The 23,957-nt window shown below is 41.1% G+C and overlaps 1 protein-coding gene across 2 annotated transcripts in view; it reads left to right on the forward strand.

Annotated features, from left to right (window-relative positions):
• Positions 1-23,957, forward strand: part of CAPN6 (calpain 6) — a 96,912-nt gene that overhangs the window by 18,021 nt on the left and 54,934 nt on the right. For both annotated transcript variants that reach the window (XM_082264321.1, XM_082264322.1), the window contains exons 3-5: positions 17,780-17,911; positions 21,295-21,503; positions 22,901-23,093. In XM_082264321.1, the coding sequence (XP_082120447.1) occupies positions 17,780-17,911; positions 21,295-21,503; positions 22,901-23,093 (534 nt within the window). The remainder of the gene's footprint in view (positions 1-17,779; positions 17,912-21,294; positions 21,504-22,900; positions 23,094-23,957) is intronic.

Raw genomic sequence — 23,957 nt, forward strand, 5'->3', positions numbered from 1 at the left:
CAGTCTATAATTTTAAGGTTAGGTTTATTTTTTTTAACCACGTTTTTATTGAAATTTTGCAAGAACATTGGGTACAAACAGCTGGTATGGCAAGATTGCATATCCCTTACATAAGGAGAGAAAAGAGAAAACATGAACAGTGTTAGTTTGAAAAAGTTGAAACACTAGTAATGAACATAGTGGTTAGGCCTTGCCAGCAATACGGGAGAGCAGCTCCCCTTGTACTTAAATTCCAATAGGCTATAGTACCTCGGGATCCGGCTACCCCTCATGGGAACCAACTGTATCCGGATACGAGTATAAGTGGGTGGATTCATATAGCAAGGAATTCTTGCTTCTTACATTAAGTCAGTCAGGTATGAAAGGGGGGTCAATTTGGATATTTTCCATTTGCCGACAAGGTATAACAAAACATACTCCAAATAACTTAGGAGTGTCTACAATTCGTAGGGATACATAACACTTTTCATTCATAGCAGAATTGGAGTAGCTCAAGTAACCATTTTGGTAAAAAAAAGAAAATTGGATAGAACCTCCAAACAGTTGCATCAGATTGGTAGAGGACATGTCTAGGTTAACAGTGGACAAGGAAAGAATTGACTACCATGGAGTTAAGGGGTAGACGGGTAAGCATGGATATCACAGAAGTGAGATCATGTGGGGTTTAGAAATTGTCCTACTTGCTTCCATTAGAGATTCATAAGTTGGTGCTCCTGTGATCGGAGATCCATGGTGCCCAGTGTTTATAAAATGACGCATGGTCAAGTTGGCCTTAGCAAAGGCGAATTCCATTTAAAAGTGATTGTTCAATAAAATGATAGAGTCCGCCAATGTGGGTGGTTTTGGAGATTTCCAGGCTTTCTCCAGTGCAAGGCGAGCTGCTATTAGGATGTGCGTTGCAGGACTCTGATTTGTAAGGGCCAAGTGGGGATCAAGAGACCTAGGAGGAGGTCCAGAGGGAATAATGGATGGGATATGTTGCAGAGGGAGGAGAGAAATATTGAGATCGTTTGCCAGTAAGGCTTGATAAGTGGGCAATCCCACCAGATGTGGCGATCCGGTTTCTTGACAACTTCTTCAACATAACGGAGACAAGGTGGGGTATTATAGAGGTGAGCCTGGCTGGAGTGAAGTATCATTTGTGGAACAGTTTTTGGAGGGATTCCCAGTGGGAGGTACAACGTGAGGATCGCAATGGTAAAAGTAGGGCCTGATGCCAGATAGCGGGCAGTGGTGGGTTCGGTGTGAGTGTAGACCAAAAGTCAAGAGCGAGGAGCATGCGATAGGTTTGTAAGCATGTTGTAGATTAGAGATATTCCTTTGACTGCAGGCTTAGGAGTGTCATAAAATTTCATCGGAGGGTCTAAGAAGGACTTTTCACATAGTATGTGGATGTCAGAGAGAATCGAGCTAATCCTGAGACAGAGAAAAAGGAGTTGGAAGGTATTCCATATGTTCGTTGAAGATCTTGGAAGGAATGTAGTCCTGACACGGATAGTAGGAGATTCAGTGTTTGGATTCCTTTTGCGGACCATGTGGAGGTGGATAGATCTGGGGATATTAGTTCCATAGCTGTAATGGGTAAGCGTGCAAGGATGGATTGCGGAAGTCCTTTAGTAATTTGTGTTGTAGCTGTCCAGGCTCTTTAGGCCGCAGTGATGGAACCCAGGTGCTGATGCTGAGTTTTAAAGTTGAGTAAAACAGCTGTTTAGAAGATTTTTGGGTCCACACCCAGGATCGTGGCTTCGATCTGTTTCCACAATTTGGTAGAATGTGGGGACCATCAGTCTCTGAGTTGGTCTAGTATTACCGCTCTGTAGTAATTTTGCATATTGGGAGCGCCCAGACCTCCTTGAGAGACAGGAGTGACGATGAGGGTCCTTTTAATTCTTGGCATTTTATGTTGCCATATAAACGAGTTGATCAAGCCCTGTAGTTTGTGCATATGGGATGTCAAAAAAGGAAGAGGGATGGTACGGACAGACAGTGTTGGACATGTAACCTATAAAAAGTATAATTAGTTATAGTTACTTCTCCCAAAAAGTAACTGAGTTACATCAGTAAAAAAGTAACTAATTACCAGGGAAAGTAACTATTGTGTTACTTTAAAAAAATAATCAAATATGTCAAATAACTTGTATGCCCCTTGTATGCATGGTATTTGCTTAGTGGTACCTGCGTGGTATTTGCTGAGTGGTACACTGGTGGTACCTGAGTGGTATTTGCTGAGTGGTACCTGCATGGTATTTGCTTAGTGGTACCTGCATCAGCTGCCTGGAGTAGCTGGCTGCTGGTGGTGGCGGCTGTGTGGCACACTGGTGGTGGGGGTCTGAGCCCTCCTGACTGTGACTGAGTCTGTGAGTAACCGTAATTTGTTTTTGTTTTTTGGTACCTGTGCTGCAGTGCTGCCTGGCTGGCTGCTGCTGGTGGTGGTGTGGCCTGCCCAGACACACTGGAGTCCGTCTAGCTCCGTCCTCCAGGCCTGTCTGTCTCCTTGTGCTGCCTCTCAACTCTTCTGGCTGGCTGTGCCTGATGACTGTGGCGGTGGTGGACTGGACTATATATTTATTTTATATATTAAATTAAATGATATGGCCTCCTCATGGCCTGGGCCAGGCGCACTGTACTCTGCTGGCTGTGCACTCTGCCACTCTCTCTCCTCTCGTCGACTGAGGCCAGTACCGCAGACAATATCTTGAAACTCGACGCACGTTTCGTGGGTCGCATTGCCCACTCATCAGGAGTGCAAATGTGCAGGCAAGTCTGAAAATAAATTATTGTTGAAATATAAACATGCAGGATTGATGGCTAATGGAGTGTGATTACTCAAAATAGAACCCATGTGGGGAGACATCATACTCACAAATATCCCCATGTCATTGTGCTTAAAACTAGTGCTTCCATGCAGTGGCGGCCAAACAGTACAGCTTGGGAGCTGCGGGGGCATTTCAATTTGAGTATTATGACTTGTGAGTGCACCTCATATAAAGTCCCACCTGGGCAATTTTCTCCATTTTTTTTGCGTTACCATGAGGGGAAAAGTAATCAGTTAGATTACTCGTTACCCTCTGAAGTAACGACGTTAAGTAACACCGTTTACTTTAACGCAGTTACTACCATCACTGAGTATGGAGCATATATAATACATGGGGAAGAAGATACATTGTTGTTTGGGCGATCCGACCTGCCCAGGAGACAGGGAGATGGTCCAAATCTTTTGATAGTTGCATCAGTTTTCCCACGAGGTTGTCAAAGTTGTATTTTTTTTTTTTAAATCTTTTTATTGAGTTTTAAACAACAATAAACAAAAGTGCAGTGGTTCACATTACAACTTTCCCAGACATTCAGAAAATAAGGCACATCACCCACGCAGGGGTCCAAATGAGAGACATATTATAAGCAGAATGGGCAACAACATTTCATCTGGGATGTCGGGCAACCAGCTTCAGGGGTAACCAGTGAAGGCACCAATTGACCCGCTATAGGATGACCGGGGTCAAGCATTGAGGCTCGCATTAGTCACTCACAGCAGTGGATGAATCAGAGAGCCTCTTGGCCCAAACTCTGTCATACTTTTTTGGACAGCCTCAATGGACATATGTGTCCCTATATAGGGGAAGCACTGAATTCACCAATTTCTTCCACTGAAGCACCGTGGGTGGGTCCCGCTGCTGCCAATGGAGTGCTATGGTTTTTCTAGCATAAAAGAGCAAAAGACCCAACAACGTCTGGTCCGCCACCTGGGGTACCAAATCGTCCAACAGTCCCAGCAGGCAAATCCTCAGGGAGGGGTGTCAAAGTTGTATTTTAGAATATTATGGCTAGGGAAGGTCAAAGTGATTCCTAAGTATGTTAAGGAGGCATTAGTGGACCATTGGAAGGGTTTTTTTCCGGATATGAGGTGTGCAGTTCTGGAGTCTAGGCCTAGGTTAAGCATAGTGGATTTAGAGTGGTTCAGTTTGTAGAGGGAGATCGAACTAAATAGGTTGAGCAATTGCAGGGTGGGCGTCAAAGAATCAACAGGGTTGGTGAGGGTGAGCATAACGTCATCAGCATATAGTCCTATTTTATGTTCTACATCACCAATCATGATGCCTGAGATGGTTGGGGTAGTCCTGATGAATTGTGCGTATGGTTCCATGATCATGGCAAAAATCAGGGGGGGGGCATCCTTGACGGGTGCCATTGGTGCCATTGGTGATTGGGAATGGGTCCGACATAATGCCCGATGTCCACACACGGGCACTCAGGGAGGAGTAAAGATTCATGGTAGCTGTTAAGAATGGGCCCCACAGACCGAATTTGTGAAGGACTTCTTCCAGTGGACCCTGTAGAACGCCTTCTCTGCATCCAATGAAACTAAGCTCAACACATTGGATAAGGTCAATGAGGCTTCACGTACCGTCTGATGCCTGTCTCCCGGTTATGAAACCCACTTGATCTGGGTGAATGAGTTGGGGGAGAATTGTAGAAAGGCATTGGGCTATCAGTTTCGCATATAGTTTGGAATCTGTGTTTAGTAGTGATATTAGTCGGTAATTGGCAGGATTGGCAGGAGATTTTCTGGGTTTTGGAAGAGTAATTATCAGGGCTTCTAAGGATTCTTTAGGTATGTTGCCAGTGGAGACATAATGAATACAATTTTTGCACAGGTGGGAGTTAGTTGAGGAGCAAAATGTTTGTAATATTCATTGGGGAAACCACCCGGGCCTTTGTTTAGGGAGAGTGACTTTATGGCCGTAAGGATTTCTGTGGAGGATAAAGGAGTTGACAAGGATTCCAATTGAGTGGGGGATATTTTTGGGAGTTGGACAGAAGATAGAAAGTTGGCGATATCCGATCGTGTTGAGGATTGTAAAGGATCCGTATCTTTTAAATTGTATGATTTGGCGTAGAATGTGCTAAATTCATTAGCAATGTCTAGTGGGATAAGTATGCGTGTACTCTGGGAGCCTGTCAGATATTGTATTTTGTTTCTGATAGCATGTTTTTTGGCTTGTTTGGCTAAGAATGCTCCTGGCTTGTTAGCGGAGGAGTAGAACCATAGTTTAAGGCGTTTAATATAAAAGTCAAATTTTTGATGTAGATGACCACTAAGCTGGGACCTAAGGGCTTTTAATTCTGTGTAGGTGGAGGCAGATAGGTTTTGCCTATTAGCATTTTTCCAGTTCTCTGATACGTTTAAATAGGGAGTCTGTGGTGGGGTAATATTTCTTACGTTCTTGGGCTCTAAGTTTGATAAATAAACCTCATAGTAAGGCTTTGTGTGCATTCCAGGTAATGGAATGATCATCTATTGAGTCAGCGTTCAGTGTGAAATAAGTCTTAATCTCGGTTCGAATCTTTGATTCATATGCAGGGTTTGTGAGTAAGGAGAAGATCAGTCTCCATATTGTGTGTGATGGTGGTGCTTTATGGTCAAAAATTTTTAGTGAAATTGGTGCATGGTCTGACCACGTGATCTAGCCAATAGTGGCTTCAGTGACCAGTTGTAAAGTGTGATTATCGATTAGAAAGAGGTTGATCCGAGAGTAAGACTGCTGGGAGTGAGAGAAAAAAGTGTAATCCCACTCTTCACCATGTAAGCACCTCCTAGGGTCATAGAAGTCTTTGTTAGTCAACAGGGCAGATAAAGCGGAAGGTCTGCGTTTTATGGGGTTGGAAGTATCAAGATTTGTGTCAATAACGTCATTGAAGTCACCACACAATACAATCGGGTCTGTCCTGTATGGTGCCAGTTTGGAAAGGAGGTGTGAGTAGAATTTTTTATGGGCCGTGTTAGGGGCGTGTACATTTACTAAGGTCATACGTTTGTGCCCAAAAGTTGCAGATAGTATTAAATATCTACCATCTTTGTCAATTTCACAATGATGAAGAAAGAATTATATAGAATCGCGTACAGCGATCATCGCCCCCCTTTTTTTCTTTGGGGCGTTTGCAAAGAAGCAATGGGGGAATTTTTTGTGTGAACATTTCGGGGGATTAGATTTTAGAAAGTGTGTCTCCTGTACACTGTACACTGATGATATCTGCATGTTGGGATATAGATTCCTTCCATTAAAGGTGTCATTTAAACGGGGAGTTCAGGCCCTTGGCATTTATGGAGGTGATAGTGATTGTCATAACGAATTCCTCAAATAGAGGTGTATGAGAGGAAGAGCGGGATTACAGTACCTGATGCTCCCGAGAGGGGAGTAAGGGAAGTATCTACCTGTGAAACAGGTAGTGACAATAGAGAAAAATTATACGTTACAATGAAACCGGTAATATAAAGGCTATGAATATCGATATTACAAGTCAAAGATGGTGATCTATGAAACAGTATGAGAGCAAGGCAATAACTGTAACAATTAAGTAAATCAGCAGAAAGAAAAAAAAAAAAAAAGAATAATAAAGCGTGCGTTGCACACTGTAACTTGTGGGTGTGAGGAAAATAGTGTTCCTTCGTCGACGTAGGATCTAGCAGTAGCTAAAAGTCTTGAGGTGTGAGGAGCCATCAATGCTAGGTTTATTTTAACAGTAAAAGACAGAATAACAACAAAAAAATCCAGAAAAACGCATTTCAAAAAAGTTATAAATTGATTTGCATTTTAATGAGTGAAATAAGTATTTGACCCCTTCGCAAAACATGATTTAGCACTTGGTGGCAAAACCCTTGTTGGCAATCACAGAAGTTAGGCATTTCTTCTAGTCTGCCACCAGGTTTGCACACATCTCAGGAGGGATTTTGCCCCACTCCTCTTTGCATATCCTCTCTAAGTCATTAAGGTTTCAAGGCTCATTTTTTGTAACTTGAACCTTCAGCTCCCGGTACGTATTTTCTATGGGATTAAGGTCTGGAGACTGGTTAGGCCACTCCAGGATCCTAATGTACTTCTTCTTTAGCCACTCCTTTGTTGCCTTGGCCGTGTGTTTTGGTCATTGTCATGCTGAAATATCCATCCACAACCTATTATCAATGCCCTGGCTGAGGGGAGGAGGTTCTCACCCAAGATTTGATGGTACATGGTACAGTTATTTGGTGTTTCTTCCATTTGCCAATAATCGCACCAACTGTTGTCCCCCTTTCACCAAGCTGCTTGGCGATGGTCTTGTATAGGTCTACAATCTTATTTTAGACATCCTTAGAAAGCTCTTTGGTCTTGGCCATGGTGGAGAGATTGGAATCTGATTGATTGACTGATTGCCTTTGTGGACATGTGTCTTTTTATAGAGGTAACAAGCTGAGATTAGGAGCACTCCCTTTAAGAGAATGCTCCTAATCAAAGCTTGTTACCTGTATAGAAGACACCTGGGAGCCAGAAATCTTGCTGATTGATAGGGGATCAAATACTTGTTTCACTCATTAAAATGCAAATCAATTTATAACTTTTTTTGAAATGCGTTTTTCTGGATATTTTTTTTTTGTTCTGTTTCTCGCTGTTAAAATAAACCCACCATTAAAATTATTTTCCTATGTACCGATATACCATTAATGTACCTCTTCCTGTAGCCTTCAGTTTATTCTATAGAATACTCCTCCATGACTTCCTGGTATACGTCCTATAGGAGGTGAAAACTGTTAATAGAATGAGGAAATACTTCAGCAACTGACCTCATTAAGACACACCCCCCACTTGCCCCCCCCCCTCCAGAAGATAACTCCCACCCACTTCTGTAAGTACATGTTTCTCCAAAGCAATCATTGTCAGTGAGCACTATTCTTCTTCAATATTAGCCCAATATCTCCATTGCTGAGGTGATGAGCAATCAAATAACAGCCTACATGAAGCAGAGCTGTAGTATTGAAAACAGGAGAAGTGTGTCCCTGAAAGTGTGTAAATCTCACTATACACTACACAATCTAAAAGCACAATCTCCTTGAGATCTACCATCAACTATGTAGTGCAAGGTCCTGCCTGATAGGATACAGAGTGATTGGATAGATAGATGTGTCCTCTTATGAAAAAGTTTTAAAAAATCTAAAAGAGATTGTACATAAATTGTATAATCAAATTGTATGGTGTATGGCCACCTTTATACAACTAAAATGCACTAGTTGTACTTTTGGTGCCATTAATTGTTACCGGCAAAAATTTCAAAACATGCAATAAAAATGTTCAGAAATAGAACTTCGTGAGCTACCGTTTGTGTGTTCACCAAAATTAAAACTAAGGACCGTGAAGGCATTTGGATCTGGATCCTATTACTGCAGGGGGGTCAATTGTTGCTTGAAGAAATCTACTGTTAGGGGCAGGGACCATTGTTGCTGGCTGCTGGGGGGGGGGGTCTATTGTTGCTGGAGGGCATCTTTTTTTGTGTGGCAATCTATTGTTGCTGGGGATCTATTGTTGCTGGTTGGGCTTAGGTTGCTGAAGGGTCAATTGATGCTGGAAAGGATCTACTTTTGAGGGAGGGGTCTATTGTTGTGGGGGGACCTGTTGTTGCTGGGGAGGGTCTATCACTGCTGGCTGTGGGGGATCGACTTTACTGCTTTTGTTAACAAATTCCATACAAACTACGTATCACCACAAAATGATACTTGGTTCTGTATTTTCTAAAAGGGGCGGTACTGAGAGGTGGGTTGGGGGTGGGACCAAAGAAGGGTGCTCGGAGGTGGGTAGGGGGATGGAGACAAGAAGAGATCCAGAAGGGGGAGTTCCTGTACCTATTCTCTGAGAGAGAAAAAGGCCTGAGTAGGGAACAGTGTGGTCCAGAGAGGTAAATCATTCCCTATTCTGTGATGCAGTAAGGCAGTGGGATATGAAATTTCATGGATGCTACATGAAGTCAAGTCTCAGAATGCCCAAGGAGGTGCAGACTGAAGGCTGCTATGGAGGAGATAAGTGAGAGATAAGCAGATTGGAATGGCTTGGCAGAAAAGACATTAGAAAAGGCTTCCATTTATTATGAAAATTTGAATAATGCCTGAAAAAGTGAACTTTCACCATTAAACTTTCATTCTGAATGGGGAAAGCACTGAAAAAAAGTGTAAAAAGTGTATCTTTAATCTACACTGATGCTAAAATACTAGCCACAGTCCTGGCAACCTGCCTAAACAAGTACATTGGAACCCTGGTGGGCAGTCGTCAGATGAGTTTTATTCCTGTACGATCCACTAGAATTAATATAAACTGATTTTTCTCTAACCTTCAATTTTTGCACAGCAATGCAGGATGAAGGGTAATGGTCTCCCCTAACAAGGCTTTTGACAGCATTGAATAGCCCTATCTATTTCAGATGGAAATTTCAGTGTTTTGCCTATGGCCCTAGATTATATTTGGCCCTAGATTTTATTTAAATTGTATTATCCTTTGGATTAGTAATTTTTATACCAATCCCATGGCCGGGCTTAGAGTCAATGACTAGATATCTGAGCCCTTTGAAATCCAAAGGGGATCGAGGCAGTATTGCCTCTGTTTCCTCTCCTCTTTACCCTTGCTATGAAACCCCTAGCTACCAAGACTCTTCCATGATTCCAGGACTCTTCCAAGACTGATTCTCTTCCCGGCTGTCCAAGACTCTTACCTAATCAGAGTTCTTTATGTTAGGAGGGAAAAAATATTGTAATGTGCTGATAACACCCTGATTTATTTGGCTGGCCCTCATCAGACACCTGAAATCCAAAGGGGATCGAGTCAGTATTGCCTCTGTCTCCTCTCCTCTTTACCCTTGCTATGAAACCCCTAGCTACCAAGACTCTTCCATGATTCCAGGACTCTTCCAAGACTGATTCTCTTCCCTGCTGTCCAAGACTCTTACCTAATCAGAGTTCTTTATGTTAGGAGGGAAAAAATATTGTAATATACTGATAACACCCTGATTTTTTTAGCTGGCCCTCACCAGACACTCTTTCAAAACCTGCAGACAATCACTCTTTCAAATTTTACAACTATTCTCTATTTAAGGTAAATTGGTATGTGTCAGTCCTGTTCCTTATAGACCAAAAAGCAGTAAACTATATTCACCCCATCTCCTAACTATAAGTAGTCAATAAATTTAAATATTTAGATTTCACAGTACAACTTCCATTTTCTCGATATGAAGCCCTTGGCCAGAATTTGAGTCAATTACTAGATCTCCAAGCCCTTTGAAATCCAAAGGGGATCAGTTAGGGTTGCCCCCTGTCTCCTCTCCTCTTTATCCTTGCTAGTGATAAGCTGAACAGAGCCAAATGAGCCAAATCTGTCAAATTAAGAAAAAAAAAAAAGTCTGGGCTAATAGGCTAATGCAGTGTTTCTCAGCTGCGGTCCTCAGGGCACACTAACAGGCCAGATTTTAAGTATTACCATGGGGAGATGCAGACTAAAATACAGCAATCACTGAGCAGCAAATGATATCACCTGTGATGTATTTCAGTTTTCTTGCAAACCTGGCCTGTTAGTGTGCCCTGAGGACCGGAGTTGAGAAACGCTGGGCTAATGTAAGAAAAGAAAAAGAAACACAAGGGAGTGCACCAATGCAAAAAAATATATACATAAATAAATCCCATGCTGCCAAGAGCAATGATTTTTTAGCAATATTTTTTAAAGAAAAAAGAGTTTTAAATTGCCAGCAAATGGCATCTATCTTTTGCTTATTTTTGAAAAACTGCACACAGACCCCCAAAGGTCCCCCAAAATACATGGTAGACCCCTAAGGGTTATGTATTGTGTGAGACCTTTGAAACTTTATTTTTTTAAGAAGACAGCAATGAAGTTTTATTTTCCGGCAATTTAAACTTTCATTTGTTTTTCCTATGTAAATTTACTTTTGCTGTTGTCCTACGGCAACAATTGGATTCCATTGCGTATGGATTTTAAGAAGGTACCTCATGCAAGAAAAAAAAATCATTAGGTCCCCAATTTTACCAGGCACTGCACACAAAAAAATGTGTGAGGTCCCTGTAAAAATCCATACCTGAGCTTTATTCCAAGCATGCAGCCTGGCTTGCCATGAAAGGTAGGGGAAAAGTGTGCAACCCCTCCCCACCCCTCCTGAGCCACCCCAGACCACATAGCATAAGGGAGGTGATATTTTCATAATTTTCATAAATAAACTGCTTGTTCTTATTATTTCTTATTATGTCATGCTAACACTATCCAGATTCCAAGCCTGACCTTTATTTATTTGTTCAATTAATTAAATCAAGTCACATGTCTTCCGCACTCATATTTCTTCTTAAGGCAAGTCTCCAATGTATGTCTGGCTGTAGTCAACTCCATAAATCTTCATGACTTAGTTTGCATATGAAAAAAAAATCTATAATAATATATAATATGAACTTGAAATTCTTTAGCAAAAAACTATAGGTGTTGTTCTATGCTAGCTGTTGTTTTCTTTGCTGCCCTAGAAAAAGGGCAGACAGGAAAGATCAGGAATATTGTAAGTCTTGAAAATCCACAGCTTGGAGAAAGAGCCAAAGGCTTTAAATGCCACAAATCCTAGACTTTACTGAACTCAAATTCATAGCCGCTTAAAAAAATACATATTCTGCAGAAAGTAATAATTTGAATCTCAAAGAAACTTTAGCCTCAGACTGTAATGAGAGCATTTAGCTAAAGCCTCCCCCCCCCCTTTTCCATCACTTTTGGATGCATTTATTTTTTAGGGGGAGCGGGTACTTGGTTTTGACAGGTACCTGGTCCAATTTTCTTGGGGCACGTCAGGTCCCAGAAAGCTGCTGGACTATTCACAAAGTGAAGCTGCTCGTGCATGCATAGTGGGTAGCTGGCTTCCCTTAGTAAACATGCCGGTACCGGGGACCCGAAGACTAGTGAACGACTGGCCCAGGTGAGGACGTTGCTGGATCCTTGCACAGGTAAGTGTCCTTTTATTAAAAATTAACAGCTACAGTATTTGTAGCTGCTGACTTTTAAATTTTTCTATACATCCTGAAGATCCTCTTTAATGATTTCTCTACCACTCCAAACCCTTTGGAAGTCTAGTGGTAGGCTAGGTTCACACCCTGCATGGTAAAACGCAGCTATTTTACTATGCAGGCTAGTATCTGTGTCATCTCCAGTAGGGAGCAGTGCAATGCATGTTTCCGCACATCATGCTGCTTGTTTTTTGTTTTTTTCAGATTTATTTCAGGTCACTGCAGAGCAGCACGGTGCGTTACATAGTTAGTCAGGTTGAAAAAAGACACAAGTCCACCTGGCTCAACCAATAAAAAAAAAAAAACAGTAATGAAAACTCAACCATACAATCCCATATACACAATCCTATACCTGCAGTTGATCCAGAGGAAGGCGAAAAAACCCCAGCAAAGCATGATCCAATTTGCTACAGCAGAGGAAAAAAAATCCTTCCTGATCCCCCGAGAGAGGCAATCGGATATTCCCTGGATCAACTTTATCTATAAATATTAGTACCCATTTATATTATGTACACCCAGGAGAGAATCCAGGCCTTTTTTAAAGCAATCTAGTGAGCTAGCCAGAACCACCTCTGGAGGGAGTCTATTCCACATTTTCACAGCTCTTATGGTGAAGAAACATTTCCATATTTGGAGACTAAATCTGTTTTCCTCTAGACGTAAAGAGTGCATAACTTTACATTTATCAACATTAAACCTCATTTACCACATAGTTGCCCAATGAAACAGTGCATTGAGGTCAGCTTGTAAGTTGGAGACATCTTGTAAAGAAGTTATTCCACTGCAAAGCTTGGTGTCATCTACAAAGGCTGAAATGGTACTTTTAATCCCAGACCCTATATCATTTATAAAGATATTAAAAAGTAAGGGTCCCAACACTGAACCTTGGGGTACACCACTGATAACCTTAGACCATTCAGAGTAAGAATCATTAACCACTACTCTCTGAATTCTATCTTTTAGACAATATTCTATCCATTTACAAACTGATCTTTCCAAGCCTGTAGACTTTACCTTACACATTAGCCGTGTGGGGGGAACTGTGTCAAACGTTCACAGCCACCCCTCTGTCCAAGGTTTTACTTACCTCCTCATAAAAAGAAATCAGGTTTGTTTGACAACTTCTGTCTGTCATGAATCCATGCTGTCTGTTGCTTAAAATATTTTTTGTCCAGCAAAAACTTATCTATGTGGTCTTTTATTAAACTCTCCAGTATCTTCCCAAATATAGAAGTTAAACTAACAGGTCTATAGTTACTTGGCAAAGACTTTGATCCCTTTTTAAAAATAGGCACCACATTGGCCCTACGCCAATCCAGTGGTACTATTCCAGTCCTTAACGAGTCCCTAAAAATTAGAAACAAAAGCTTTGAAATTACAGAGCTTAATTCTTTGTGTTGCACTTCTGTGCAGTGATATGCAGTGTCATCCAGTGCAGTTCAGAAAAAAATGACTTGCTGCATTTTTTTGCACTGCACTGATCATTACATCAGTGTTGTGGTGTGAAAGAGGCATGAGAAAAAAAAAAATTTTCAATGTGCACTAGCGGTGACCTTTAGTTATCCAGTGCAGAAAAACACAACTCACTGGGCATAGTGTGAAGAAGCCATAAGGCTTTAGACAGATGATTATGGCTAGGGTTGAAGTAGAAGGGAGATTATTGTCATCAAATTTAACATGACCAGGCACACTAAGCTGACTTTAGGGTCAGCATATTTGTCAGGCAGTAATTATCAGCATGCAGTGGACAGCACAAGGCTTTTCACCCCCAAAATTTAACACAGATAATGCTGTTACAAATCTATTTTGCACTCCTGCATGAGAAAAATTGATTATAAAATTGCAATATACAGTATTTCACAAAAGTGAGTACACCCTTCACATTTTTGTAAATATTTTATTCATGTGACAACACTGAATAAATTACACTTTGCTACAATGTAAAGTAGTGTATAGCTTGCATAACAGTGTAAATTTGATATCCCCTCAAAATAACGCAACACACAGCCATTATGTCTAAACCGCCTGCAACAAAAGTAAGTACACCCCTAAGTTAAAATGTCAAAATTGGGCCCTAAGTGTCAATATTTTGTGTGGCCACCCTTATTTTCCAGCACTGCCTTAACACTCTTTGGCATGGAGTTCACCATAGCTTCACAGATTGCCACTGGAGCCCTCTTCCACTCCTGCATGACAACGTCATGGAGCTGGTAGATGTTAGAGACTTTGAGCTCCTCCACTTTCTGTTTGAGGATGCCCCACAGATGCTCAATAGGGTTTAGGTCTTGAGACATGCTTGGCCAGTCCATCGCCTTTACCCTCAGCTTCTTTAGCAAGGCAGTGGTAGTCTTGGAGTTGTGTTTGAGGTCTTTATCATGTTGGAATACTGCCCTGCGGCCCAGTCCATGCAGACCAATTTGATGCAGTGTACGGTGTATGGTCTGAGCACTGACAAGCTGACTCCCCACTCCTTCAGCTTCTGCAGCAATGCTGGCAGCACTCATACATCTTTTTCCCAAATACAAGCTGTGGATATGACACTGAGCACGTGCACTCAACTTCTTTGGTCGACCATGGCGAGGCCTGTTCTGAGTGGAATCTGTCCTGTTAAACTGCTGTATAGTCTTGGCCACCATGCTGCAGCTCAGTTTCAGGGTCTTGGCAATCTTCTTATAGCCTAGGCCATCTTTATATAGATCAACAATTTTTTTTTCAGATCCTCAGAGAGTTCTTTGCCATGAGGTGCCATGTTGAGCTTTCAGAGAGTGAGAGCGATAACACCAAATTTAACATACCTGCTCCTCATTCACACCTGAGACCTTGTAACATAACGAGTCACATGACAGGGGAGGGAAAATGGCTAATTGGGCCCAATTTGGACATTTTTACTTATGGGTGTACTCACTTTTGTTTTCAGCGGTTTAGACATTTATGACTGAGTTATTTTGAGGGGACGGCAAATTTACACTGTTATACAAGCTGTACATTCACTACATTACATTGTAGCTAAGTGTAATTTCTTCAGTGTTGTCACATGAAAAGATATAATAAAATATTTTTGGGACTCTCACCTTTTTCAGGTATGCCTGGGTAATCATGAAATAATTAGTTAGGAAGTGGACTACAATGCACTTTAACGCTGTAACAGTGGCAGAACTTTCAGTGTCGCAAAGGTCACACTTGCCACCGGGCCCTAGCATTCTGCCACTGTGGGGGTTCCTGCTGTTGCTGTTCTGAGCCTGCTATTCACAGCCCCAGTCCAGCGTCTCTGTCTCCACGGGGCTGATGGGGCATGACGGCATTATGGGGCTGATGAGCACATGTGCAGGAGGGCCAGCACTATTAATTTTAGACGGCCGAGTTCCCTTGCCAGTCATCTAACAGCGGTGACGCTGCATAGCCTTCTCTGTTGACATGCCAATCGAGATGCAAACTGGGCGATGCTCCCTATCAGATCTAATATTAAATATTATAGTGGTTTTATTGATCAGAGCCTCACATAGATTACAAATTATTGTCTTTTCAAAAGTTATTTGAAACTGTTTTTTAATTAACCACTTCAGGATTAGCAAGTTAAACCTCCTTCCTGTCCAGGCTAGTTTTCAGCACTGCGATTCTTTGACTGGTAATTACTGGGTCATGCAGCACTGTACCCAAATCCAATTTATATCATATTTTGAGACAGATAAAGCTTTCTTTTGGTGGTATTTAATCAACACTGGGTTTTAATTTTTTTTATTACATAAAAATAAAAAGACTGGAAAAAAAACAGTTTCTCTTACATTCTTCCTTCATTCACTTAGGCAAAAATGTATTCTTTTACATTTCTTTGGTAAAAAAACAAACAGGTATATGCTATTTACAGAGTCTATAATCTATAATCTATGGCAGCCTTTCTTCAAACAGGGTGCCCAGGCACCCAGGGGTGACTTGAGGTTTCTTCCCAGGTGCCTTGACAAAATGCCTAAAAACTGCCCCAAAGTTTTATACAAGCCTGTGGGTGGATGAAATCTGCCTTTTATTTACAAAAAGCCACAGATTTTTATAAAACCGGCCATCATAAATTCTATCATAATCTATTCATCATAAATTCTATTTAGCTATTTAATCAAGCCATATTTAAAACTGCTCTCTCATAAGACCTCTAGCAGAGCACTCAGCAACACCCAATCTATCTTGTCTATATTTGGAGAGCTCGTAGATCTCTGTTAGGCCATAATTGGTGATGTTTTTGGGTTCAGTTTACAGGACGTTCACCAATATAATTAAACAGTTTAGTAATTGTGTACGTTAAAGAACTGAAGCTTGAAAATCAACACTTTCTGTTTTCAAGGCTAATAGGCAGGAGATTGTCAAGCAAGAGCCATTGCCAATAAAGGACATTTTCCTGCCTCTTTGTTTATTCATACCAGACCCTTATTTGCCTTAAAAAAAAAAAAATACTAAACTTCTATTTAGGATAAGGGTCAGGTATGGATTTTGGAGGAGGACTCCATGAAAAAAAATCAGCAATTAAAGGAGTGCCACCCCTCAAATACCATGCCAGACCTTTATCCATGCATTCAGCCAGGCTGGCCAAGAAAGGAAGGAGTACTTGTGCACCCCCATCCTAAACTTTACTAAGCCATATGTCCTCACCATGGGGGGGGGGATACCTTGTACCAGGTTGATACAATCAAGGGCCTCAAATCCACATCTGGCCCAGTGGATGTGGCGTCTGCAGGAGGAAATCTATCCAAATCTAGATGCCCCCTTTGAGATAATTTATGCACTCCTTAACTTTTGCACTCTGTTTTCTGAGTTTTATGCACTCCTGAGCCTTACACTTACATACTCCTAAATGCTGCACTCTGTATGCTGGGCCGTATATGACAACCTCCTTAAGAGTACATTCTAATACATTCTATACTGCTGACCCCTACACTCTCAATGCTCTATTGTACATCATATACTAATGACCCAAGTGTTTATTGACTGCGCTGTTGTTGGTTGCTAAGTAGTAACTGACCATATTATGAAGTTCTTCTAAGACAGGCTGGTTGCACAAAAGCATATTTAATGGAAGATTTAAATTTTTTAAATTCTGAAGTTTTTATGTGTCATTTAGACTGTCACTTGTGCACAGAAATTAATGCATATTTTGGGGGTTCGTGAACAGTGGCAAATGTGCGTCATACATGTAAGTACAATTTTATTTAATTATGCTTTCCCTCTGTTACTATAATTTGGCCACAACCACCATTTGGTGAAAAACATGTAGCTCACATCAATTTTCTCCTTTAGGTGCCCAAGGGTGCCCCAGGTCTTTCACAATTCAAACTATACCCGTGTAATGAACCCATGTACTGGAAAGTGGTATAAAAGCAAAATGTTATACTGAAGATTTTATCATTTATATTTATAAACTATTCACTTGCAAATTCACTGTACTTTTTCTTAATCTTCACCCACCACTAGTCAAGCATTCATTGGATAACTTCCCGGGACTCATAAAATCTAACAAGGCAGGGGGGCTAATGTCCTACCTAAATGACCCCCCATGGTGGGAAATAAGTTGCAACTGCCTGTATGGCAAACTGGTTAGGGAAAGTAAACAGGGAGTGTTCATATACTGTATACTTTATAATTTAAAAGCGTTTAGGTGTAGGTCACCATTCCTATGGATAATAAAAGTTAAACACACAGCTGATATATAAGCATATCAAGTGTTTTACTTGCCAAAGTAATTAACATTCTAAGATTTGTCAGTAAAATTGGTTTAGTAGGCTGCTGTAGGTATGGAACATACTGCATACCTGTAACAGATTAGCAGCCTTATTCCAGTTTAAGAGTGCCAAAACGTAAAAAAAATAAAATAAACTCATGCATTTTAACCATGTGTTTAAATGTTTGCCTGATATTCTATTATTTTAGACATTATTTGTCTTTTCATAATCACAGGAGCTTTGTAATGACCCATATTTGTTTGTGGAAGGAATCAGCCATCATGACTTACACCAAGGACAGCTGGGGAACTGCTGGTTTGTGGCTGCCTGCTCATGCTTGACTCTTCATCAGGCTCTTTGGAAAAAGGTACCAGCAAAGATAAACACAACTAGTCCATATTTTAACATATAGAAACAGTTAGGCATGCAGAAACCCAAAGAAGCCATTCGGTAGGCACAGTTTTTTAGTATTACTACACCAAACTCCTGAAATCTGACATGCTGCCATGGGTTTCTGAATGCACATTGTTGGTCTTTGCATGTCATTAAAGAGAAATCCAAAGCTGGCCATACATTATACAATTTTCTTGTTCAATTTCCTTTAGATTTACCTTCTACTTTGTCGTGCAAGGGCCTGCCTGATTACATACAAATTGAAAATGTTTAGTTTTGACCTCATATTATATGTACCGTATATACTCGAGAGTATAAACTGACCCGAATATAAGCCGAGGCACCTAATTTTACCACAAAAACTGGGAAAATGTATTGACTCGAGTATAAGCCTAAGGCGGGAAATGCAGCAGCTACTGGACCCAACTTGACCACCATGAGACCAGGGGCGGATCCAGAGTCTAATCTCGGGAGGGGCACTGTCATTTTTATTTTTTTTACTAGTAATGGCGGCAATTTTTAGCGGGACTGCGACATTGCAGCAGACAGATCGGACCCCTAACTGACATTTTTGGGAGGACCAGTGACATTACAACAGTAATCAGTGCTAAAAATATGCACTGTCACTGTAATAATGACACTGGCAGGGAAGGCGTTTACCCAGGGGCGATCAAAGGGTTAAGTGTGAGCCTGGGGGGTGCTTTCTAACTGTGGGGGTGGGCTTGTAATACCAACACAGAGACCTGTGTTCCTAAATAGGAGGAACACAGGAGCTCTGCAGTGATTCCTGAGACAACAACGGTCTGCTGCGTTTTCAACTGCAGACCGTCGTTCTCTCTTCACAGGGAGCGATTGCAGGTGCCCGGCGCCAATCGCGGCTGCTGGCCCTGTGCCTCCGCTTCCCCGCTGGCAAGTGGGCGCGCGCGCCCCCAGGATCACTCCTGCACACCACCGTACAGGTACGATGATTTGCGAGAACCTGCCGCCATATAACTGTGGCGGCTGGTCGGCAGGTGGTTAAAACAGTGACAATGTTTTAAAGTGTTCCATGTATCCCCATGCCTGCATGCCATTTATTTGTATTCCGACACATGGCTGCAGTGTCCTGATATGACACGCTGGTGCAGGTCCATGAAAGCACCCTGCATGCACACCTGGAAGCATGACATATTGGCACACAGTGGCTGTGTGTCTCAGTAGAAAAAAAATGGGATGCTGGCACAAGGATAAATGCAACACTTTATGCATCCTAAAGCCATTAAATGACAGCCCTGCATGTTAGACTCATGTCTGCAGCACACCCTGTGTAAAGGAGGCAGGAAGATTATTTTCACTGTCAGTCTATATCATCATTATCATCATGACAATCACACAATACAGGTGCTGTGGCTCAATGCATCTGTACTGTGTGATTATCATGATGATAATGATGATGATAGCATTTAGCTGCTGTATAATTCCTCATGGTGGCTGGCCAGCAGCAAGGACATGGCATAGGTGAAGGGGGATGGGTGTGTTACTGTACCTTTTTGGAGACAAATGAATTAATTGCAGTCTAGACGTTTTCCTTACTGCCCCTGTCTGCTATGAAGACCTGTCCCTCTCAGTGTGTTCACACACACAGACGCACGCTGCTGTGTCTCAGGCTTCCCCCTCAGCCTGAGCCCGCCCTCTCCTCTCTGCACCCATTGGCTGCAGGAGTCAGGCAGTGATGAGTCTGCTGACTGATATCACTCCGCCTGGCCGGAACTTTCATTTTAATGTCGCAAAATGCGGCTCCTGGTGGTATTAATCCACCTGAGCAGGGAAATAAAAAAAAAAAAAAACTCTCTCTATGAAACAGCATCCTGGGCCCCTCTGAACTGATGGGGCTTAGGGATTATATTTTAGGTCTCCTGGGAGCCGGGGAAGCAGAAATAAAGTACCTGCAATGCATTTAGATAATGCCTCTGTAAACTTAAACCTGGTACTATTTTTCTCGGGGGGGGCAATTGACTCGATGCCCCCCCCCCTGGATCCGCCACTGCATGAGACCCAAAACGGGGGCTGCAGGCATGGTGCAGGGGCTGTGGACATGGTACAGGAGATGCAGGGCTGTGGGCATAGTATAGGAAATGGTACATGAGATGGTACAGGAGATGGTACAGGCATGGTACAGGAGATGGTACAGGCATGGTACAGGGCTGTGGACATAGTACAGGAGATGCAGTGTTGCGGGCATGGTACAGGATAATCTTCTGTACCATGCTCGCAGCACTGCATCTCCTGAGCAGATGCAGGGGCTGTGGAGGAGTCTCACTTACCTTCCGGTGAGGCACCTTACATTTAAAAATGACGCGTCACCGCGCATGCGCCATCTGCCGGGGAATAGCTGAACGTGTACAGGCTTTCCCGAGCGGCTGTGGCACATGTGCATTGCACTGGAGAACAGGTAAGTGGGACCCTCACTTGTGTATAAGCCGAGGGGGGGCTTTTTCAGCATAAAAAAAGTGCTGAAAAAGCCGGCTTATACTCGAGTATATAAGGTACTTTTTAATCTAAATGAAAAAAGGTATAATGTATGGCCAGGCTTAGGCCATGTACAGTACACACTGTAAAGCAGAAAAGTATCTCTCTTCCTGCAGTTCACCCGTGGGCTGGCTTTAGTAAAAGCTAAATATCAATGATGTCTACCCTTACAGTGACTCTGTTGCTAAATTTAACACCACAAAAAAGGGGTCTTTGCAAGATAAAAATGAATACTCACCTGTCCTGCCATCTGTATTGCTAAACTTTGGATCTGACACTTCCAGAAGTGTTGGATGCCTGGTTCTATTCTACACTCTTTCCCACAATCCTCCACATAAAAAAAAAACACAGAAGTGAATTATAGGCTGGCAGGTGGAGCCACAGTAGGGGACTAGACATTCAACATACCTGGCAGTGTTTTGGATGCTTAAGATCCTTCAGAGTGTGTAAATCTGTGCTGGAAAGGTTAGTATTGACTTTAATTCACTTTATTGCAGTTAGCAATGTAGATCGCTTGTAACAAGGTCAAGCAAAATATATCGCAGATGCTCCATGCACTGTATGAAATTCTCTCCCTGTACAGAATACAGTTTGCACAGCCCTCTGCATTTTGGGTGGACCTCCCAGATGTATACCCTGTATGAAAGTTTCCACCTAAATTGAAACAAGCACAAACTCTCCTAAACAGACAAATTACATGTACATGGCCTTAGTGGTCAGTTATTACTATTATTAACTGTAAGTTAATAAGAATAATAAAATAAAATAAAAAAATAATATGTGCTATTGTCAAATTTGTCTTTACACTGCTACATTGATGCTAAGAACAAAATATGTTTTGTATTTTAGGTTATTCCAAACTGGAAGAAACAGGAGTGGGACCCAAAAAGACCACACAAATACGCAGGAATTTTCCATTTCCAGTTCTGGTGTTTGGGGGATTGGGTGGATGTTGTCATTGATGACCGTTTGCCAAGCATTGATGGAAATTTGATCTATTGCCATTCTAATGTGAAGAATGAATTCTGGTGTGCACTGCTTGAGAAGGCTTATGCCAAGTAAGAATCTCTTTAATTTATCAAACTATGAAAATGGAAGTAGTCCAGATTAACTAATATTTTATTACCATGGCAAGTTTCAAAATGACGAGAGCTGTCTAGTCTATATCCAAAAGGCATAAAATGAATCATGTTTTCTAGACAATACGCCACACTCAACATAGATATCATACAAGCTATTATCTCTTTGTTTTTTTTCTAATATTAAGAATGCAAAATGTGAAAAGAATTATTTCTGGTACGTAAAAGAAACTGATAATTGGTGTAATAGTCCAATAATTCCCCCTAATTTTTAACAGTAATGGCCAGATTTCAGCAACCTCCAAAGTTTTGTGCAATCTTCAAAGTGGCTTTCTATGACCACACATCATTGTAGCCATGCTGTTCTAAATAACTCATATTCTTTATCGTAACCTGTTTATTTTGTGTTTTTAAGCCTTTCCTGAAGACATGCAAAATAATATAACAGGATAAAAAAAAAAAAAACTATAACAAAATATTATGCATCTTTTTAAGTGGAGAAAAGTTAACTTTTCTTTTAGACCTATATCTCTGTGACCTCAATGGGGAGATATTCCTTTATTATTGGTGTCTACAATGCCTGTACAAGAAATAGGGGGGATTTTTTTTTTTTTGTGCCCCCATTAGAAGCTTCAAAGCACAATCTGTTCTGACAAGAAATTAGGAAAGATTTGCCCAAAAGGAACATAGATGACAATAAGAACCAAATCTTTCCCAATGTTATCCAAATTGAAATAAAAAGTTTGGGATAGAGTTAGGATTTAGGTAAGTGGTCACCTTTCCTCCACTAAATATTTGCCTCCCCACTTTCCGTCTACAGTAATGGGTTTATTCAAGTGTAGTGACACATTATAATCATTTATATTTTCAGACTACTCTTTTCAGATGAGAAATATTGTTCCTTAAATGGTCTGACCTAATGCACTTTGCATATGTTCATACTATTTGCAATTTTGGCTGAATAAGCCTATGAGAACTGTTACAATTAATATTCAATTGTGTAAAGAATAATGTAACTTAAGCCAGAGAAGATAATACGATTTTAGCTTACTACAGTCATATTAGATAAAGATGAATTCTGATTTGTTGCTGCAGGTTTTTAGGGCCTGTGTTGATGGTATTTAGTCGTGTCTCCATGACATCAGTTTGAGATCAGTTTGAGATGCTTCTGAGCTCATGAAACATTCCATGACAGGTGCTTTTGACCTGCAGTTTACTACCTTCTTCTTAACTGCATTTGACCTGCCCCAAGAGATTGTTGTATTACCATGGGCTTGTATGGGGATGCAAAACCTAATTGAAGAAAACAAAAGCCCATTGGCACAGTACTTAATGTGCCATTTCATGCATGTAATGTGTTCTACTACATACCTTAGGTTGTCAGGATCATATGAATCACTAGATGGTGGCAGCACAGCAGATGCCATAGTGGATTTCACAGGAGCAGTTGTTGAAAATATCGACTTAACTGATGATAAATACAGTGTTAATGTGGCTGTGCAGACAAAGTTGTTTGAGGAGCTCCTAAAAGTTCATAGAGGAAGTGGGCTGATCTGCTCTCATCTAAAGGTAAGTTTGCTTTAGTAATGGGAAAAAACAACCACAAAAGGGTAAAAATGTAAATGCAATTGATGTAACATATTTTTGAAGGCCAATGTCATGCTAAGTTTAGGCTGAAATGATTATTTAAATCATTATAAAGAAAAAGAATACCAAAAAAAACAGTAATGTTCACATGGGGATTTGCACCACTTGCACAAAAACAGAATCAGAAAAATGATTGATACATATTCATAATTAATAATACATTATGAATATATTAAAATATAAACAAATATAATTTAAATAACAAAAATTAAATTATTTAGAATAAAAATGTCAAGACAAAACCTTTTTTTAAGGTTTTGAATAGAGTTAGGAAGGTTTAGAACCCCTGTCATGTTTTACTGCTAGCAGCACATCACAGTGAAAATGGCTTCCTCAGAGAGGAAGTAAGGGGAAATCTGTAATAGGGACACATACAGCAATAAAAAGCTGAAAGGGTTTGCAGTTTCCCTTTACTCCAGTGAACAAAAATATGTTTTGGCTGGACATTCGCTTTAAGGAATACAGCATATCCAAAAAAAATTTAAAACCACATAGGAGATATTGTCTTGGCTGAAAAAGTTTTCTCAAAGCCAAAACTGAATAATTACAGATAATGAAAATAATAGGAGAAAACTAATGGGTCAATACTCATATTTTGGGTCTGTATTGGGAAATACCAACAGCGATAAGCAGACTGCGTGCTGGGCCAATGAAATATGATAGATTGTGTGTTTACTTAACACCAGCTGAAAACACTTAACATTACATAAAAGCGATCAATGTTTTATACTCCAGCAGGAAATAGTCTGAAGCATGTGCTGAAAGCCTGGATGAAATCTGCCCTGC

The sequence above is a fragment of the Pelophylax lessonae genome, assembly GCF_965119305.1.
Source record: "Pelophylax lessonae genome assembly, chromosome: 7".
Lineage (NCBI taxonomy): Eukaryota > Metazoa > Chordata > Amphibia > Anura > Ranidae > Pelophylax > Pelophylax lessonae.